Source organism: Ictalurus punctatus, chromosome 4, assembly GCF_001660625.3.
Source record: "Ictalurus punctatus breed USDA103 chromosome 4, Coco_2.0, whole genome shotgun sequence".
NCBI lineage: Eukaryota > Metazoa > Chordata > Actinopteri > Siluriformes > Ictaluridae > Ictalurus > Ictalurus punctatus.
Window position 1 is genome coordinate 13,635,436 of NC_071284.1, and position 19,593 is coordinate 13,655,028.

The window sequence follows — 19,593 nt, forward strand, 5'->3', positions numbered from 1 at the left end:
TGAAATACTCAAACAAACTACAGCAGTCAATATTAGTCATTCTGTCAAACCATGATACTATTTAGCTTCACTGGGCTGGAAAACTTTAAAATGAGGAAAATGACTAATGTGTTGTTTGAAATGGTCTTTCTAGTATCGATTAAAAGTTTATATCCTAATAAATCTAATGATAGCCTAAATATCCTAATATCCACATCAAAATTAGTTATTGATACATAAAATGGTTTATTAATAAATACATATCATTATACAAAGTAACAAACACAAATCTCAGAAATAAATTTAAAATTTACATTGTACATGTGGGGCATCCGCTTCTTGAAACTGAAGCAAAAGAAATCACATACTGAATGTTATAACTGTAAACACATCCCAGTGAAAGGCACACGAATCCTCATTTGAGTTTTCAACTTATGAGGCTATTTTATAACAAAACATAATTAACAGAGCTCTAACAGGAGATCTCAAATTAATTAACACAGATACCACAGTTTTGTGTAGAACATGCTTCAGTCCATTAAAACAATCCTTCACCTTAATTTTTCTTGACTTTTACATGCTGCGAGTCAGAAACTGTAGCAAAATGTGACCTTTTCAAATCACCGTCCTTCCAAATCCTTGTGCAGAAAAGTGCCTTACTGAAGACATAGATTATACACAGACTGAAGGTTGCACAAAGCAATGCTGCACCCACTGTGTTGGTGAAGGTAATGGTTTGTGAATGAGTCAAAAGCCATTGCTTCCGTAAGGTCATGTCGAGCTCAACTGCAGCGAGCTGGAAGTACGTGCCAGTGATTGCGAAAACATGAAATAGCTGGTGACTGTGTCCTGTGGAAAAAAGAAAAACACAAACATTAAATCAAACAACTAACAGGATTAGCTGATTAGAGAACTGCATGAATGGGTAGGTGAACAGGTCTTCTTAATAAAGCACTATGTGAGTGTATATGTTTTGTTTTGGATGGATGGATAATGTATATGTATGTGTGCTTTAGTGAATGTTAAAGAACACCTATATAGTCAAAACTTCCAGGTGCCAGGCGTTCAGGTAGGTGTGAGGCAAAGAGGAATCCTGTAAGTAGTGCGAGTGCAGTGTGCTGGTAGTGAACAGTAGTGGCTTCATTGATTGTGCAATCCTCTCCAACACACACAAAAATCTGCAAGGACAGACAAGCCAGTCAGAATGACAACTGACATATCTGGAACATAGAACTGACAACTGCATAACCTATCTAATGTAATGGGGCACACGGTGGCTTAGTGGTTAGCATGTTCGCCTCACACCTTCAGGGTTGGGGTTTCAACTGCGGGGGTTTCCTCAGGATACTCCGGTTTCCTCATCCAGTCCAAAGACATGCATGGTAGTCTGATTGGCATGTCCAAAGTGTGCGTAGTGTATGAATGGGTGTGTGAATGTGTATGTGATTGTGCCCTGCAATAGATCGGCACCCCGTTCAGGGTGTACCCCACCTGGGTAGGCTCCAGGTTCCCAGTAGGATAAGTGGTATAGAAAATGGATGGATAGATGGATTGAATGTAATGACGATAACAATTTGACTAATGAGATCTGGCAAGTACTCACCCTATAGAACAAAGGGATATTGTCAAAAAGATACGGAAATGCAAAGGACACAATCCGCAGAATTTTCCCCAGTTTCACATTTGTTTTCTCAACAGACCTAAGAAAAAATACTTAAATTAAAATATTCAAATGCGTAAAACTTCTACATCATTTCCAATATTGGATTAGCAAATTGCTAAGTGAAGTTACCTCTTATTTATATGGCCTTTGTACTGAATGAAAGGCAATCCAAGCCTAAAAGATAAAGGATATAAAGATAGTGATTATACCTGAGTTGATGAGGTTTAGAATTTTTGAACATGCTTATTTCATTTCATGACAATGCAGTGTATTCAGCTAGTCGTCAGAGAAGAGGGGACATTAACAATGATGGGACTAAAATACCCACTGTATTGTAGAAGGTACCACAAAATGTCACTCTCTAAAACTGCACTCTAAATTGAAGAGGGTTCAATTTGCTAGTTGTGCAAACTAACAATGACGTGATTATAGGAAATGTGGAAAATGTCCAATTTCACAGCAATGTATTATTCTGAATCATCCATCTAACCTTGAGTAACAGGCCAGTCCAGTGGAGAGGATAGAGTTGAGCATGGCAGTGGGAATGTAATATTTATGGAAAACGCTGTTCACCCATTTCTCAGGAAATATATAGGAGGAGTATGTGATGGCAGAACCTGTTGATGCACAAACATTTATATAAAAACCATAATAAATAATCACTTTGGTTAACGCCAATCACACAGTAATTTTGAGTAAACAACTCCTTTGTTCTGTAACAATTCATCATTATTTGACACAATACATAATTAATTCATTTTCATAAATCCATATTCAATACATGATTAATTCCAACCTCCTGACCTAAGCTGTAGAAGCTTAGTGCTCCATAGTCAAAGAAGAAGCAGATGTGTCGGGCACGTTCAGACATGGTACTGAAGGTGTGTGCACAGCTGGAAGCCAGTGGGTACAAGCAGCAGGACAACAGGAAGACCAGAAGAGGCCAACAGTAGGAGTCCTGCCAGTCTTCCTCTAGTAGCACAATAAGGAGCTTCCACAAGAAGAACCTAGCAAAGCAGTACATATAACCAGTTATATCTTCAAAATTGTTACTCAACTTGGATTACTTCTAATAAACAATAAACAACATGACTAAATCATTTACAGGGCTAATTTACAGTCTAAATTAATTTTAGGTTTGTGGGCTGCATGGTGGCGTAATGGGTACTATATTGTAGTGTCCCAGTTCAGTGCTGAGCTTTGGGTTACTGTCCATGTGGAATCCCTGTGTTCATGTTTCCTCAAAGTTCTCCTGGCTACACTAAATTATCCTTTGGTGTGCCCAAATGTGAACAATGTGTGTGTGCACAGCACTCTGTAATGAAGTGGTTTCCCATCTTCCACCTCGCACCCAGTGTTCCCCGGACAGGCACCAATTTCATAAATAAATTATGAAATAGTTTGTGCAAGTAAATAATACAGCATTTTGATGTAATATTTCATGTACCAGTGACAAACATTCTTCAGTTCACATGGTCATTCCACATGTTCATATTTATATCTTGGTCATTCCATCTCAAGTGATCTCTAGAGCACATTACAAGGTACATGTACATAGTTTCCTCACAGTTCCACTTTTAGGGTTAATTTATAATGGAAAGGGCTCGAGTCTCAGCCTTAATTTTTTCAGGGGGTACCTAGGTAAGTATAGTGTTTCTCCTGTGATAAATGCAGTAAGTGAGTACAGGTGAGAAGTCACTTACTGTTTTTATTACAGGAGAAATAGCACCATAGCTCTGTTTATGACACTGTTAATTTGTAAAACTCCCAAATGAAAACTGAAACTCCATTTTGGGATCAAATTTATTCACACATACCAACTGTACACCTGTATCAACATAACAGATCAGGTTGGTTCTTCACATCTGACCCTCGAGGTCTACTGTCCTGCAAAGTTTAGTACTGTAATGTGCTCTAGAGATCAGTTATTGTTCCAAGGAGCTAGGACCGTCCTGAGGTTTCCATAAACAGCTGTATAAACAAAATTTGTTGTGTGCCATGACAAAGATGGCAGTCAATTTACGAGATGTGCTCTCAGAATTGGCCCCTATATTCTCATGTATATAAACAAAGGAAGGTTGAGAGAAAGCATAATTATACTATAATTTCTACACAAAACAGTTGGGAACCACCCAAAAGAGCAACTAGACTGAACTCTATGGAGAATGTGTGTTTGTCATAATATATTTTCCACAGCATTGTTAAATGCTTGATTCAAAATAGTCAGAAGATGTTGATTCATTTTCTATAACAGCATGGCTCGGACAGTAGATCCGGATGCAAGGTTTATGTAAATGTGCTTGTTCTAATATATTACAGTTTCTAAAATAACAACTTATGCAAGGATCTGTATGGCAGAGGGGCCACATAAATTGCTTAAAGCTCCCCTATTATATTTTTTCAGACATTACCTTTCATGTAGTGTGTTATGTAGCTGTTTGTGAATGTAAAAAGTCTGCAAAGTTTCAAAAATCGAAGTGCACAACAAATGGAGTTATTGACTCCCAAAAGAAAGAACTGATTCTAAGGAACAGCTGAAACTAGTCGTCAGTAATTCCAGACTTACTTCCTGTACAAACCTACGTAGGTTTGTAACAAAAAATACTGCCTCTGGTCTTCATTGGCTGCTCGGGAACAACGTGTACTTTGACCTGCCCTCAAACACTATAGTACAGTAGTTGCTTCCTGAAAGAGTTAGGTTCATGTCTAGAAGACGTTGTTTTCTGCGCTGCAAAAGCAAAAGCACTTTGCATGGACTCCCAAAGGATGAGGATGTAAAGCGTCAGTGGAAAGAATTCATTTTGAAACCGATACCACAGCAGTTCAACTCCAACCTTTGTTTGTGTTCCCGTCATTTCACTGACGACTGCTCCTGAAATCAACGTGTGATTTGCGAAATGATTATTCATTAAAGATGGGGCCATACCCACTTCATTTGGATCATGTTGCGCCTCTGGATCACAACTTGTAAATATGATTCATTATTTATGTATACATTTTCTACCGAGTGTTCCAAATGCTTAGTTTTGTGTTATATACGAGTACCACCAGTGAACAGCTGTAGGCCTCTGCTAACCGGCTAACTCACGTTATTGTCAAACTACATATAAACATACCACTAAGAAACGTCCTGTTCTTGTCATGCTTGCGATGTTGGTACAGGTTGATGTTCCAATGTATCACTATCGGACTCGAGCACAAATCAATAAAGTAAAACCGACGACATTATTACTGAGCTGAAATTCAGATATGATTCTGGACTTTTCCTTTCCCACACGCGCTGTAAGTGGTAGACCAATCACAACATACATTTGACCAATTAGAGCACAGTAGGATTTCTGAAAGGAGGAGTTTAGAGTGAACGGATCCTTGAGTGAGTCGTTTGTGACACTGAGCAAAAGAGGTGATGCTGCAATGTAAATTATGAGAAAATTTGAAGTGGTTTTTGACCTTGGATGCATGTAAATCTATTGTATGAGACCTCTAAAACAAAATTAGGCACGTTTATATAGCTTAATAGGGGTGCTTTAATTGTTACAATTATAATTGTGTGTAATTGTTTATTAAATAAAAGGTATCGTGGTCATACCATGTAGGAAGAAAGTGGGTCCAAATGTTGAGCGTTTCATTAGTTAGCTGGAAAATGCTAAGAACACATTCTTTAGCGGAGCTGTATGGATACCGATACCCAGATATGATCCCATCCTCATGGAACACCTGTATAGAAAAGATTTAACTCTATAAAATTCCAGAAATGATGATCAGATATCTGATTTGTAAGTATTAAATAAATCAATCAATCAATCAATCAATCAAATCAATCAGGCTTCCAGACTTTACACATCGTTAACATGTACTGATCAGCTTAAACCTTTCTAAAACAAATGGACATTATCTCTCAGAAGAAAAGCTGCTTTAGCTCAGTATTACCATTAAAAAGTTGCTCATTACAAAATTATATCAACTTACTTTTGGAACTTGGTTGATGGTTAAGACTTGAGGTAGTTTGATAAGGCTCAACATGATCCTATAAATGCACCAGCAGTCAAGACGAACACTGAAAGGTGAGAGAATCTGGCATGAACTGTGCTTTTAATGTCCTCATTACTTGCTCCACCCTTTACCTGGATCATGCAGTATATATATCCCGCAGAGCATATAAACCTGGTGGGAGAGAGCAGAAAATGAGACAATTCCAGATAATGAGACTCAGAGACAAGTGAAATACATAATCATGAACTGTTTTTCTAAAAGAAAAAGAAGAAAGAAAAAAAGAAAACTAATGTTTAGAATTGCTTTACAGTACTGGGAGCTGAAACTTTTAGTAGTGTGGACATGCCTTAGAGGAAATCAATGAGGGATGTTAATGTTAAACTAAAGCTTACTACCTGTGCCTTGTATTTATAGTAAATATGGTTTGCAGATATGATATGACACAGGCAGAGCTAATGTTAAACATGTCATACATGAAACAGGTTTTTCACAAACCGTAACAATTTTCTTCTTCATTTTACTGTTCAAACTCAAACTTTACTTACACATACAGTTTCAGCAGTTTCTATATGGTTCTTAAAGGCAACTCTTAGTATCCTGAAAGGGGCCTACTTGGAACCCGCTTTGACAAGGAATCACTGTTGTAGGGTTTCCCTAAAAATATGCCAAAGAACAAGTCAGATTTGTAGATTTAACTACGAGTGTGTATGTGTGTGTGTGTGTGTGTATATATATATAAAGTGCCCACCACTAATATTGGCACTCTTGGTAAATATGAGCAAAGAAGGCTGTGAGAAATTGTCTTCATTGTTTAACCTTTTGATCTTTTGTTTGAAAAATTCACAAAATGCTCTCATGGATATCAAACAATTGCAAACAAAATACAGGCTTATTAAAAATATTTGTTAAATGTAAGTGTGCAACAATTATCGCCACCCTTTTAGTCAATACTTTGTCCTACGTCCCTTTGCCAAGATAACAGCTCTGAGTCCTCTCCTATAATGCCTGATGAGGTTGGAGAATACATGGCAAGGGATCTGAGACCATTCCTCCATACAGAATCTCTCCAGATCCTTCAGATTTCAAGGTCCACGCTGGTGGATTCTCCTCTTCAGTTCAACCCACAGGTATTCTATAGGTTTCAAGTCAGGGAACTGTGACGGCCATGGCAGGACCTTGATTTTGTGGTCAGTAAACCATTTTTGTGTTGATTTTGATGTATGTTTTGGATCATTGTCCTGCTGGAAGCGCCAACAACGGCCCATTTTAAGCTTTCTGGCAGAGGCAGTCAGGTTTTCATTTAATATCTGCTGATATTTGATGGGGTCCATGATGCCATGTATCCTAACAAAATGTCCAGGTCCTCTGGCAGATAAACAGCCCCAAAACATTAAAGAGCCACAAACATATTTAACCGTGGAGATGAGGTACTTTTCCATATGACTACTTTTGACTGGAGCTTCTTAATTATTGCCCTGATGGTGGAAATGGGCATTTTCAATGCTTGTGCTACATTCTTATAGCCACTTCCCATTTTGTGAAGCTCAACAATCTTTTGCAGCACATCACAGCTATGTTCCTTGTTCTTATCCATTGTTATGAATGACTAAGGGAATTTTGCCCATGTGTTACTTTATATTTATACCCCTGTGAAACAGGAAGTCATGGTTTTACTGTTTCTAGTCACCCAGGTGTATTAAAAAAAGAAAAAGAAAAATACCAGTGGGAATATACTTCAAATATATTTTTCTCCTATGAATTCATAGAGCTGCCAATAATGGTTGCACACCTATATTTAACAAATATGTTTTTGATATCCATGACAGAAGAGTATTTTTGTGATATATATCAAAAGGGTTAAACAATAAAGACCATTTTTCTCAGCCGGCTACGCAGCCCCCTACACAGCAAGCTGTGTTGCACTGTGACACCTGTCTATCATAGCCAGCATTTTTTTCCAGCAGTTTGTGCTACAATAGCTCTTCTGTGAGATCGGACTAGAAGGCTAGCCTTCATGATGATGTCACACAACATGTCTTGGCCCAAATCTACGGTGATTTTGAAAAAAAATGCAAGCTCCTCCGAATATTGTGGTGTTTGCTTGATTTTGCATTAATTTCTGTGATAACAATATCACAAAATCCTGGAGGGACTGAATAAGCCTTGGGCACCCATGAACCTGTCGCTGGTTCACCAGTTGTCCTTCTTTGAACCACTTTTGGTAGATACTAACCAATACATACTGAACACCCCACAAGACCTGCCTTTTTGAAGATGTTCTTATCCAGTCATCCTGGCATCACAATTTGGCTCTTGTCAAAGTCGCTCACATCCTTAAGCATGCCCAGTTTTCCTGCTTCAAACATTAACTTCGACTGTTCACTAGCTCCAGGGGTGTTAGCTGGGCAGAACCCAGATTGTTCTCCATCAAAAACTTTTTAAATGTACTTTTAAATACACTGTTTCCACGCTTTTTTTTTCTTGCATGTGAGCGCTAATTGCTTTTTTAAAAAAAAATTGAAAATTGGACAAAAAGTTGGATTTATAATAAAACTTGCCTCAGGTTTTATCACTATTTGCACAACTACCAGACCGATAAAATAGAACACCAAATCTACCACGAGACTAGGCTAGTTTGGTGTCACTAGCCAAGGGGCAGCACAACTAAGCTATCATTGTATGGGTTTAGTTGCTACAGTACATTATCTTTTCTTATGCTCTGCTCATATAATGTTCACTAGACTTTTACACACCTTTGTTTTCCTGCTCAGCATCAGAGGATGTTAGTATTTAAATTTCAACCCCTTTATAAATAAATAAATACATACATACATACATACATACATACATAAATAATAAGACACAGAGTGTGTGTGCTTTGACTGTCCTGCCAGCAGTTGAGATCTGTATCCTATCGAAATGTATGGTGCATCATGAAGAGGAAAATTACACAATGGTGACTATGGACTGTTGAGCAACTGAAGTCTTGTATCAAGCATGAATGGGCACAAATTCCACTTGCAAAACTACAACAGTTAGTATCCTCAATTCCTACATGATTAAAAAGTGTAATTAAAAAGAAGGTGATGTAACACAGTGGCGAACATGCCTCTGTCCCAACTTTTTTTGAGTGTGTTCTAGGCATCAAATTCTAAATGTGTTTATATTTACAAAATATATTTAAGCTGGTCAGTGAAAATTGGAAATATTTTCTTTGTACTTCTGTCAGTTAAATAATGGTTCAAGAGAATTAAACAAAATCACAGATTCATGTTTTTATTGCATTTTAGAAAATATCCTAACTGTTCTAGAAATGGGGTTTGTACATTAGGCAAATCAGCTTTGCATAATATAACAAACAGTGAACACAGTGCAAGTTAATATAGCACAGAGCAGTGGGCAAGAATCAATCTGACAATTCAATGAGTAATGAATTAAATACAGAAGTCTGGAATAGTGTGGGTGGTGTTTCAAATATGACAACAGGGCTGGCCAAGGTAAACTGGTTAAAAGGGCTAAGCCTTCCCTCTCATGGAATGAAAAAATACACAAAAATAAGGCTACTGCTTTAACATCCACATTGGTCTATTTGCAAATGGCTTACAGTGGATTTTTTTTAAACCATAGTGGAAAAAAGTAGAGCAGCACTACCGACAGTCGCAAGTAAAATGAATGAAAACCGAATGAACTAGAGTCTGGGACTAATTTCTTTCCAGCCCAGACTGTAGATTCATGCATTTCTCTCTGCATATGCTGAGCCCCTTTCAATAATATCTTTTTTGAAAACAGTACAAGTATTCAATGTACACGACTCTGTTCATGCTGAAATGTACTGCAGTGGGGGTTTTTTTGTGTGTGTTTTTTATTTTATAGGTAGATTGATGAAAATCTATTTTCTAGACTTTGTGAGGTAAAAGAATTTAGTTTTGTAGGATTCCTAATAATAGGAAACCTATTATTATTATTATTATTATTATTATTATTATTATTATTATCTCCCTAAAGTGCCCAACAACTCAAGATCTAAATGGTAAAAAGTTTTGAAATTTGGCACATTGATACTACAGACCATGAGTAACTCCCACACCACCAAATGGCCCACATGAGCCCATAGGTTGTGCTACAGGCCACACCCAAATTCTATGTGATTTTCCCTCCACCCCATAAGTCCAAAATGTCTTTATTTCTTCAGAAACCACTTTACCCTGATCAGTGCTGCGGTGGAATCCGGAACCATTCCTGAAAAAGCTGGGCATTCACACTAGTTGGGATGCCGTTCCACCACAGGGTAACATTCCCTCCTTCACACACTCATTCACACCTAGGGTGATATAGCCAATCCATCTACCTGCATGTATCTGGACACCCGGAGGAAACCGGAGGAAAACCACAAGGACATGGGCAGAACATGTGAAACGCCACAGATTGTAACCAGAGCTCAGTATCAAATCTGTTTACAGTCATTTCATTTTTCAAGTGTTGAGGTCAAAAACTGAAGCCTGCTATTATATATCTATTTTATACTGTACATGTTATTTTTAATGATAATTATAATGATAGTGAGTAATGATAGAGTCTTTATTCATCACATCTATAGTACAGCACAGTGAAATTCTTTTCTTCGCATACCCCAGCATGTCAGGAAGCTGGGGTCAGAGCGCAGGGTCAGCCATGATACAGCGGCCCTGGAGCAGAAAGGGTCAAGGGCCTTGCTCAAGGGCTCTACAGTGGCAGCTTGGCAGCACTGGGGCCTGAACCCCTGACCAGTAACCCAGAGCCTTAACCACCAAGCCACCACTGCCCCCCATGAATTTTTAGGCTTTGAAATGAACACTTTTTGGGATGAATAGGATGAACTGAACATAATTATTTGTGCTGTGTGGAGTGGTAATTTCATCATCTGAGGTCCACCCATTATCAAAAAATATATCAATAGTATGACAAAATAGTACAATTTTTTTTTTTTTTTTTTAGATGTTAGCTTGTTACACTGTATTGCCAAAAGTATATGGACACCTGACCATCATGCCCATATGTGGGCTTCCCCCAATTTGGAAGCACACAAACGTACAAGATGTCTTTGTATGCCTTTTGTGCACTTGTGGTTAAATGACCACAAATACCCACAGCCACTTTCAAAAATCTAGCAGGAAATCTTCCCAGAAGAGTGGAGGCTGATATAGCAGCAACATGGGGACCAACTCTGTGTTAATATCCATGGTTTTGGAATGGTACACTCATTACCAACAAGGATGAGACAGCCTACAGGGATGAGATCAGAGCACTGTCACAGTGGTGCTGTGACTGTAACCTCTGTCTCAACTTCAGAAAACTAAGGAGATGATCATGGTTTTTAGGAAGATGCAGGAGTTAGAGCATGCTCATTTATACATTGATGGTGTTAGAGTCACCAACTTCAAGTTCCTGCGTGCACATCACCAAAGACCTTATTTGGACTCTGCACTCTGCCAGAGACTTTACTTCATAAGGAGGCTCAAGAAACTTTGCCACCAATTACAAGGCCCTGCAGAGAGTAAATACAGCTGAGCGAATTTCAGGTGGCAAGCTCAGAAACTTGGAGGAAATCTACCAGACACACTGTCTGAGGACAGCAAACAATATTATGTCCGACTGCACTCATCCAGCTCACGATCTGTTTGGCCAGACTGGTAAGCGCTTTCGAAGCTTATAGCCATGGACAAACAAGCTGAGGATTTTATTTGCAGGCCATCAGACTACTAAATATCTGTAGGTCACTTTAAACATGTTAAATGTCACCTTAAGCATATTACTCACTTTACTTTTTATAGGCCATTGACCACTGTCTCACTTTATTCTCTGCTGCTCTTTTACCTGTAAATGCTCAGATATTCTCTGCTGCTCTTTAAAGGTGTAGTTCACCCAAAAATTTAAATTCTGTCATCAATTACTCACCCTCATGACGTTCCAAACCCAAACTTTTGTTCATCTTCAGAACACAAATGAAGACATTTTAATGAAACCTAGGAGATTTCTGTCCCGACATTTACATTCCAAGTAACCAAAACTTTCAAGCTTAAAAACAACAAAACACGTCCGCTCTCGTGATACAACAGGACCTGGAAGCGCTTCACTTTTTGCAGTAAAGGAAGAGGAACGCTGCACACAAACTGAGTCACATAGAACAATCTTTGTAACAAAGATGTCTGCAGATTTCAACATAGAGGAGGACTTGCATTTTTTTTGTCCGCTCTCGTGTCAACATCACGCATGCTTTGTGGTTCTCTTATGAACGTGTGCTGGAGATCTATGTGGAAGTGAAGATATTTTGTGAATAAAGACATAATTAGTTTATTTGTGCACACAAAGCATTCATATCGCTTCAGAAAATTTAGATTATACCACTGGAGTCATATGGATTACATTTACAATGCCTTTATGAACTTTTTGGAGCTTGAAAAATTTTTTTGTTTCTTGGACTGTGAATGGAGAGGCTGAAATCTCCCAAGTTTCATTAAAATGTCTTCATTTGTGTCCCAAAGATGAATGAAAGTCCTTTGGGTTTGGAACAACATGAGTAACTGATGACAAAATTTTCATTTTGGGGTGAACGATCCCTTTAAGTAAATATCTCACTCAACTGCATTCCAATTTTGTATTCCAATTTGTATTTACTGAAATTATTGTCTTGACTCTTCTCTTAAAGAAGGTGTGTGTGTTATTTTCAGTTGTATCTGTGCCTTAGCGAGTTTACAGAACCTCACCACAAGCATTTCGGGGTATTATTATCTCTGGCATACTGTGCATATGACAAATTAAATGTCTTCGACTGGGCACATACACATGTGATGGTCAGATGTACACATACAGTGTATACATACAGTGCATGCATATGAAATGCAAGATATACATATATTAACTATGAGAGCTTTTTGTAAATGTATATATTTTAAGCCAAAAAATCCTGTGGTGTTTATAGAAGCAAAGAGGGAATATATTCATGGCCATTGTTTTGGAATATTCCATATTCAACATATTCATGGCCATTGTTTTGGAAAGGGATGTTCAGTAATCAGGTGCCCACAGACTTTTGGCCATAAAGTGTAACTATTAATCTGCAGAACAAACTTTAACTATACCAGTTATAATTACGTTTAATTCTGATTAAGAAAATGTATGCATCGCGTTTAGATCAACTAAAAACTATACAATAACACAGGGGAAAGTGGGCAGCCGCTTCACCACAATATCAAAGTCTGTGGTATGTGGCCAGTTTAGTAGAAACGCACTGACGCCATTGATATAAAGTTCACAAAAGCGCAGCGTTCCTCAACTTCAACATTAAAAACCCTGTTACATGGCTGCTCTAACTATTATTTTTGTAACAAACATCGAGATTTGAACTTACGATGTAAAACTCGTGCACCCGTGTGCCCATGCAGTGTTAAATGACAAGAACGTCTTCCATCTTTCGTCCTGATGTCCTGGAGCGAGCCGCTTTAAAGGCAAGACATACCTTTCTTTGTTTTCGTTGTCAGCTGTGGCTCCCAAACTCAATCTGATTGGCTGAGGAGCTTCTCCGCGCGACGCCGTCTCTAAGCTCGCGCGCACGGCGCCACTGTCTTTACAACAAATCTGTTTCAGCTGTTATTGGAGTTATGAATCACTCAAACAGTAATCTGTGGCGTGTAAACATCTGTGCTAATAACGATTATGAGAGAGAGAGAGAGAGGTAGTTAAGATGAAATAGCCCAAACTCAAAGAGGACGCTTGTAAAATGAGTAATTCAATTTTGGTTAGATATGGAGAGCCAGCGTTTGTTTGTTTGTTTGTTTGTTTGTTTGTTTGTTTGTTTGTTTGTTTGTTGTTTTTTTGTTTTGTTTTTTTGGGGGGGAACAGTGATTAATGAGAGAGAGAGAGAGAGAGAGAGAGAGAGAGAGAGAGAGAGAGCGAGGACCAAACAAGCAAAAGGTGGAGGTAGTTAAGATGAAATATCCCAAACTCTAAGAGGAAGCTTGTAGGATGAGTAACTCCATTTTGATTAGATATGGAAAGCCAGTGTTTTTTCGTTTGTTTGTTTTGGGGAACAGTAATTAATGAACGAGAGAGAGAGAGAGAGAGAGAGAGAGAGAGAGAGAGAGAGAGACTGGCTAAATAATCTATCTTTTCTTTGCTCTTTCAAAAAGCCTGCATTTGTTGTTGTTGCTAAAATGCACTTCTTAATATGGGGACCATCCAACTGTCACATGATCACATTAACATTTTAGTCCTCCCACAGATGTGTGTATGGTGGTGTGCAGCAAAGTGCTTGAAATTTGGTCTCGGATGATCTGCACCACAGAGAAAAGGAGCCGAGAAGCATTCAGCACAGGGGAATTTATGTAACTGCTGGGAATATAGCCTGTTTGAAGCTGGCTGAGCAAGCACCACGGATGTGTGAAGCAATAAAGGGTGGCTACTATAAATAATCAAAATTATAAGACTAGTTCACCTTTATGATCCATAATGGGTCCATAATTTTTTCGTTTTATTTGTTTTCACTATTTAAAAAAAACTGCTCATAAAAGAGGTCAATATAATATTTTTATAATATTTTTACTGAATAAGTGAGTGTCTATTATTCAGTTCCATTATGCATGTTGTTTTGTGTACATATTTTTTTTTTATGCTATTGAATAAAATATTTATACATGTCTTTCATGTTCATGACTACCTTATACATTGAGGGGAAATAATTATTTGGACAATTTTTTTGTTATTTAATATACTTCCAGTGCATATATTGACATCAAATTTACACACACATGTTTTTTGACTTTGCATTTATCCACCCATCCATTTTCTGTAACGGTTATCTTACACAGGGTCAAAGGGAGCCTGGAGGGATCTACAGGGGACTCAGGGCATGTCGTGGGCCACACCCCGTAGATGGGGTGCCAACCCATCGGAGGGCACAATCACACACCCAGTCACACACTATGGACAATTTAGAGATGCCAATCAGCCTACAACACATGTTTTTGGACTGTGGGAGGATACCAGAGAAGCTGGAGGAAACCCCTGAAACATGCTGAGGTGGAGGCAGGAATCGAACCCCCAACCCCAGAGGTGCACAGGAAGTGTTCTAACCTTTAAGCCAATATGCTTCCCACGTTCTGCTTATAAATATGCACAAAAAAGTGTATATTCATAAGTACAAATAAACATAGGTTTAAAAAACAAAACAGATTAAGAAAATGTATTCAGACACCACAAGTTAACAACACTAGTACTTTGCTGAAAAGCTGTTGTGGGCAATTATAGCTTCAACATGTCTCGGGTGAGATGTAATCAGGTTTATGCAGTGGTGGTGTTCAATTTTTTCCTGTTCCTCTTGGAAAATTGCAGCCCCATACCATGATGCTCTCGCCTCCATTCTTCACTGTGGATATGGTGTAAACATGATTGAATTATTGCCAAAGATTGTATTTATGTTTAGTCTGACCAGAGTGTACAGAAGAAAAAAAAATTCAAGAAAATAATGGCATCAGTTTCCACACACAAAATCTTAACAAATTCAATTAAGCATATTTTAAGTAAGGTTTGCATGGCACCAAGGATTATTCTCATATAAAATGTAAGTGAGTTCAAACCATTTCATAATACAATAGCTTTAGGCCTTAAAGCCAACACAAAAGAAGATGTATTGTATATCAAGTAAAACCACCTATCCGCAATGCTCAAAATTAAATACATTTAAAGCAATGTATTTGCAAATTGAGATCAGTTCGAGATCACACCCTCGATGTAGTATACAATCAATTCCAGTAAATGCTACATCTTTGTTCTACTCGTGTGCATGTAATTTGAAATGTAACCCAAAGTACCTAAAACATATACTCGGCAAAAAACAAAGCGTCTCTTTTTCAGGAGACTATTTTAATGATAGTTTTGTAAAATCCAAATTAGCTTTACAGACCTTTATTGGAAAGGGTTTAAACAATGTTTTTCATGCTTGTTCAGTGAACCATAAACAATTATTGCACATGCACTTGTGTAACAGTCCTTAAGACACTAACAGTTTACAGGCGGTAGGCAATTAAGGTCACAGTTACAATAACTTAGGACACTAAAGAGACCTTTCTACTGACTCTGAAAAACACCAGAAGAAAGATGCCTAGTTCCTGCTCACCTGCGTGAACATGCCATAGACCTGCTGCAGGGAGGCATTCAATTCAATTCAATTCAATTTTATTTGTATAGTGCTTTTTACAATAGACATTGTCTCAAAGCAGCTTTACAGAAATATCAACACGGTATACAAATATTAAAGGTGAGAATTTATCCCAACTGAGCAAGCCACTGAGTGGCGACGGTGGCAAGGAAAAACTCCCTAAGATATTTTAAGAGGAAGAAACCTTGAGAGGAACCAGACTCAGAAGGGAACCCGTCCTCATCTGGGTAACAACAGATATTGTGAAAGAGTTCATTATGGATTTATATGGAGTCTGTTTGGCCTTAGAGGCAGCCGTAGTCCCAGCAATCTGGAATTGGAGTAGATGAGAGCTCCATCCAGAGGCAGGACATCCGAAACGGATCAGGCAGGTCCGGAGAGCAGAAAGGATCAGGATCTCTAGTATCTCCATAAAATTGTGTGTGGCTCGACAGAAGGAGAGAGGGAGAGAAGAGACTGTTAGGACTGTGCTTAGCATAATACAAAGTCTAGTCAGGGTAGGCTTGAGTAAACAAATACGTTTTAAGCCTAGACTTAAACACTGAGACTGTGTCTGAGTCCCGAACACTAATTGGAAGACTGTTCCATAACTGTGGGGCTCTATAAGAGAAGGCTCTTCCCCCTGCTGTAGCCTTCGCTATTCGAGGTACTGTCAGATAGCCTGCATCTTTTGATCTAAGTAGGCGTGGCAGATCATAGAAAACCAAAAGGTCGCTTAGATACTGTGGCGCGAGATCGTTTAGTGCTTTATAGGTTAATAATAGTATTTTATTTGTCTTTAATTTATTTATTCATTTTTATATGATTCATTTACATGTGATTCATTTACGTATGATTCATTTACATGTGATTCATTTTCATGTGATTCATTTAATAATAGTATTTTATAATCAATGCAAGATTTCCCTGGGAGCCAATGCGGTGTGGATAAAATCGGGGTGATGTGGTCATATCTTCTGGTTCTAGTTAGGACTCTAGCAGCTGCATTCTGGACTAACTGGAGTTTGTTTATGTTCCTACTGGAACATCCAGACAGTAAGGCATTACAGTAATCTAATCTAGAGGTGACGAATGCATGAACTAATATTTCTGCATCATGTAGTGACATTATATTTCTAATCTTAGAAATATTTCTGAGATGAAAGAAGGATATCCTAGTAATATTATCTACATGAGCATCAAATGATAGACTGGAGTCAATAATCACACCAAGGTCTTTTACTGCTGCACATGATGAAACAGAAAGACCATCCAGAGTAACCATGAGATCATAAAATTTACTTCTAGCTACACGTGGTCCTAATAAAAGTATTTCTGTCGTATCAGAATTAAGTAAAAGGAAGTTAGTTAGCATCCAACGTCTAATGTCCTTTACACATTCCTCAACTTTACTAAGCTGCTGTCTACAGGCATGAGGTCTACAGATGTGTCCAGATCAATAAACTGTAATATCTGTAATGTAAGACACCTGAGACAGTGCTACAGGAGACAGTAAGGACAGCTGATCGTCCTTGCAGAGGAAAATTACATGTAAACATGTGTCCTCCCAGACGTGATAGAGAACTTGCAAATGTCTTGGTGGAAGAGTGGTGTAACATCTCACAGCAAGAACTGACAAATCTGGTGCAGTCCATGAGGATGAGATATACTGTAGTACTTAAAGCAGCTGGAGACCACCAGATACTGACTGTTACTTTTAATACTGACCCCCTCCTTTGTTCAGGGACTTGTTATTCCATTTCTGTTCGTCTGTGAAACTTGTTCAGTTTATGCCACAGTTATTGAATGTTTTTATGTTAATACAAATATTTACACATGTTAAGAAATTTGCTGGAAATAAAAGTGGCTGAATGTGAGAGGACGTTTCTTTTTTTTGCTGAGTATACTTTAGGGTTTAGTCACATATTTACATGATTAAATTTTTCATTTAGTACAGAACTTAAAGCATTTAACTATGTCTAAGCGTTTGCTTGTTTGTGTAAAAAGCCTAGATTTTTTTTTGTTATATTAACTGAACCACTGAATCATTTTGTTTCAGTGCATATTGCTCCAAGAGTTTTTATTTGTCTAAATGCTCCCCGTGTCTAAATGATCTCTGTGCTTCATTATTTTAGAAGAAGAAGAAGATTTTTGGAGGGGTGTAATGGAGATTATTGCTGTGAAGCTCGTTGCTTATTATTGTCTGAGTAACTCATGTTTTTGCTGTTTTTAGGTCTTTTCTGCTGGTGACTGCTGGTTTCTCTCTTACCTTCCTTGTCATTAGTCTGAGAGCATGTTGCGAAGTTGTTCATGGCATGACACCTGTCTAGGGAATATTAGCTGTGTTTCCATGAACTTAACATCTGGATATTATCAAACCAATTGCATTGACAGGGATGTTTAAGGGCTTAGCTATGACTTTATAGCTTAATAATGCTGTCCCGGAGAACTTTAGGAAGTTCTTTCACCTTCACCATATTTGACATCTGGTGCAATTTCACTGAAAACATTTGTTGCAGCATTTATATCTAGAACTTGATTTATTTTTTATGTAACCTTTACATTAATATTTAATCATTATTATGTTCATATATACAAGTCCGAATTCAAAAGACATTGTGTGTGTAAATTATATAAAAGAAATAAAGTAAACAAACTTAATCACTGTAGACAAATACCTTTAGACACACTAGGATGTACACAGACATTCTAATAAACACAACACACTTAGAGTACAATGACACACTAATAAAGACAAGAGAAGTATTTGATAATAAATATGGACTGAAATGTGGTTGGTTTTTTGGAGTTTGTTTGTTTTTTTTGTTTGTTTGGTTTTTTTTTTTGCTGATTTTATTAAGACACCTAACATTTATGTGTGTTCTAATTTATAAAGGCCACAGCTGATAAATGTAAATCAACCCAGTGAATGTGAAAAAACAATAAAACAATTAGATATGTGCATCATATGCATACATTTGTGGATTCATGTGCTTATATTTCAGGATTATATTTAATAATGTAATTTAACTAATGAGTGTGTTTAGAAATCTCTGCATATGTAGTATTATTTCTGCTGATTAATGGTCTCAAGTCTTTTTCTCTTTCCTAATTTTGCATACACTTGACTGTAACTGTAACTAAACAGCATATAATGAATACATAAAAGTATATATAAATAAAACCACCATAGTCAGTCATTCTCATAAATGTACACATAAAAAAATAACTATGTCTGTATTCATTTATAATGATAATTATGCTGGTGGTAATAAGACTAAATGTACTTTGTGCAGAGAAATATAATGACTAAAAGGATGTGCATGTAGCCCCATTCCCTTGTTATCATACCCTCCCTTTTATAATACACACACACACACACACACACACACACACACACACACACACACACACACACACAAATGTGACTATATGCTTTTGCATTCAGCTTATTGTACTGTATTCTTGTTGGTGGCTGAGTCCAGAATTGGTTAAACTCAGTAAATATCATTAAACCTATTCTAATGCAGAAACTGTCAAGACTGCATTAATTTAGACCAAAATGGTTTCTGTTGCATTTTTCAATCTTTATACTGAGTTCAGAGTAAACTTTAAACATTATAAACCTTAAACGTTATAACTGCACATTGAAGAATCTTTTATCTTTACATATTTACATATTGTATGTGCCTAAAGTCAAACTGATCCAAACTGTTCAAAACAAATCTAGTTTATGTTATACTTTATAGGCCTTATTATCTGTACACGTCATTCAAATGATTTTATG

The 19,593-nt window shown here is 37.6% G+C and overlaps 1 protein-coding gene across 1 annotated transcript; it reads right to left on the reverse strand.

Annotated features, from left to right (window-relative positions):
- Positions 1–178: 178 nt before the first annotated feature.
- On the reverse strand, positions 179–13,178 carry paqr5a (progestin and adipoQ receptor family member Va). The gene is made up of 9 exons (XM_017465252.3): positions 13,023–13,178; positions 5,612–5,806; positions 5,232–5,359; positions 2,447–2,649; positions 2,133–2,259; positions 1,772–1,816; positions 1,583–1,679; positions 1,013–1,157; positions 179–828 (listed from the first exon to the last, which is right to left on the reverse strand). Exons 2-9 carry the CDS (start codon positions 5,663–5,665, stop codon positions 536–538), a joined length of 1,092 nt encoding a protein of 363 aa, XP_017320741.1. The 5' UTR covers positions 5,666–5,806; positions 13,023–13,178; the 3' UTR covers positions 179–535.
- Between the last annotated feature and the right edge of the window lie 6,415 nt (positions 13,179–19,593).

What these genes read in the sequence shown, in the direction of transcription:
- paqr5a (XM_017465252.3), bottom strand. Translation starts at nt 5,665, where the DNA reads ATGTTGAGCCTTATCAAACTACCTCAAGTCTTAACCATCAACCAAGTT. An exon ending in ATATCCCTTTGTTCTATAGG is followed by an intron (nt 1,158 to 1,582) that starts GTGAGTACTTGC and finishes CTGTCCTTGCAG; the next exon opens with ATTTTTGTGTGTGTTGGAGA. An exon ending in TGGAAGTTTTGACTATATAG is followed by an intron (nt 829 to 1,012) that starts GTGTTCTTTAAC and finishes TTTTTTCCACAG; the next exon opens with GACACAGTCACCAGCTATTT.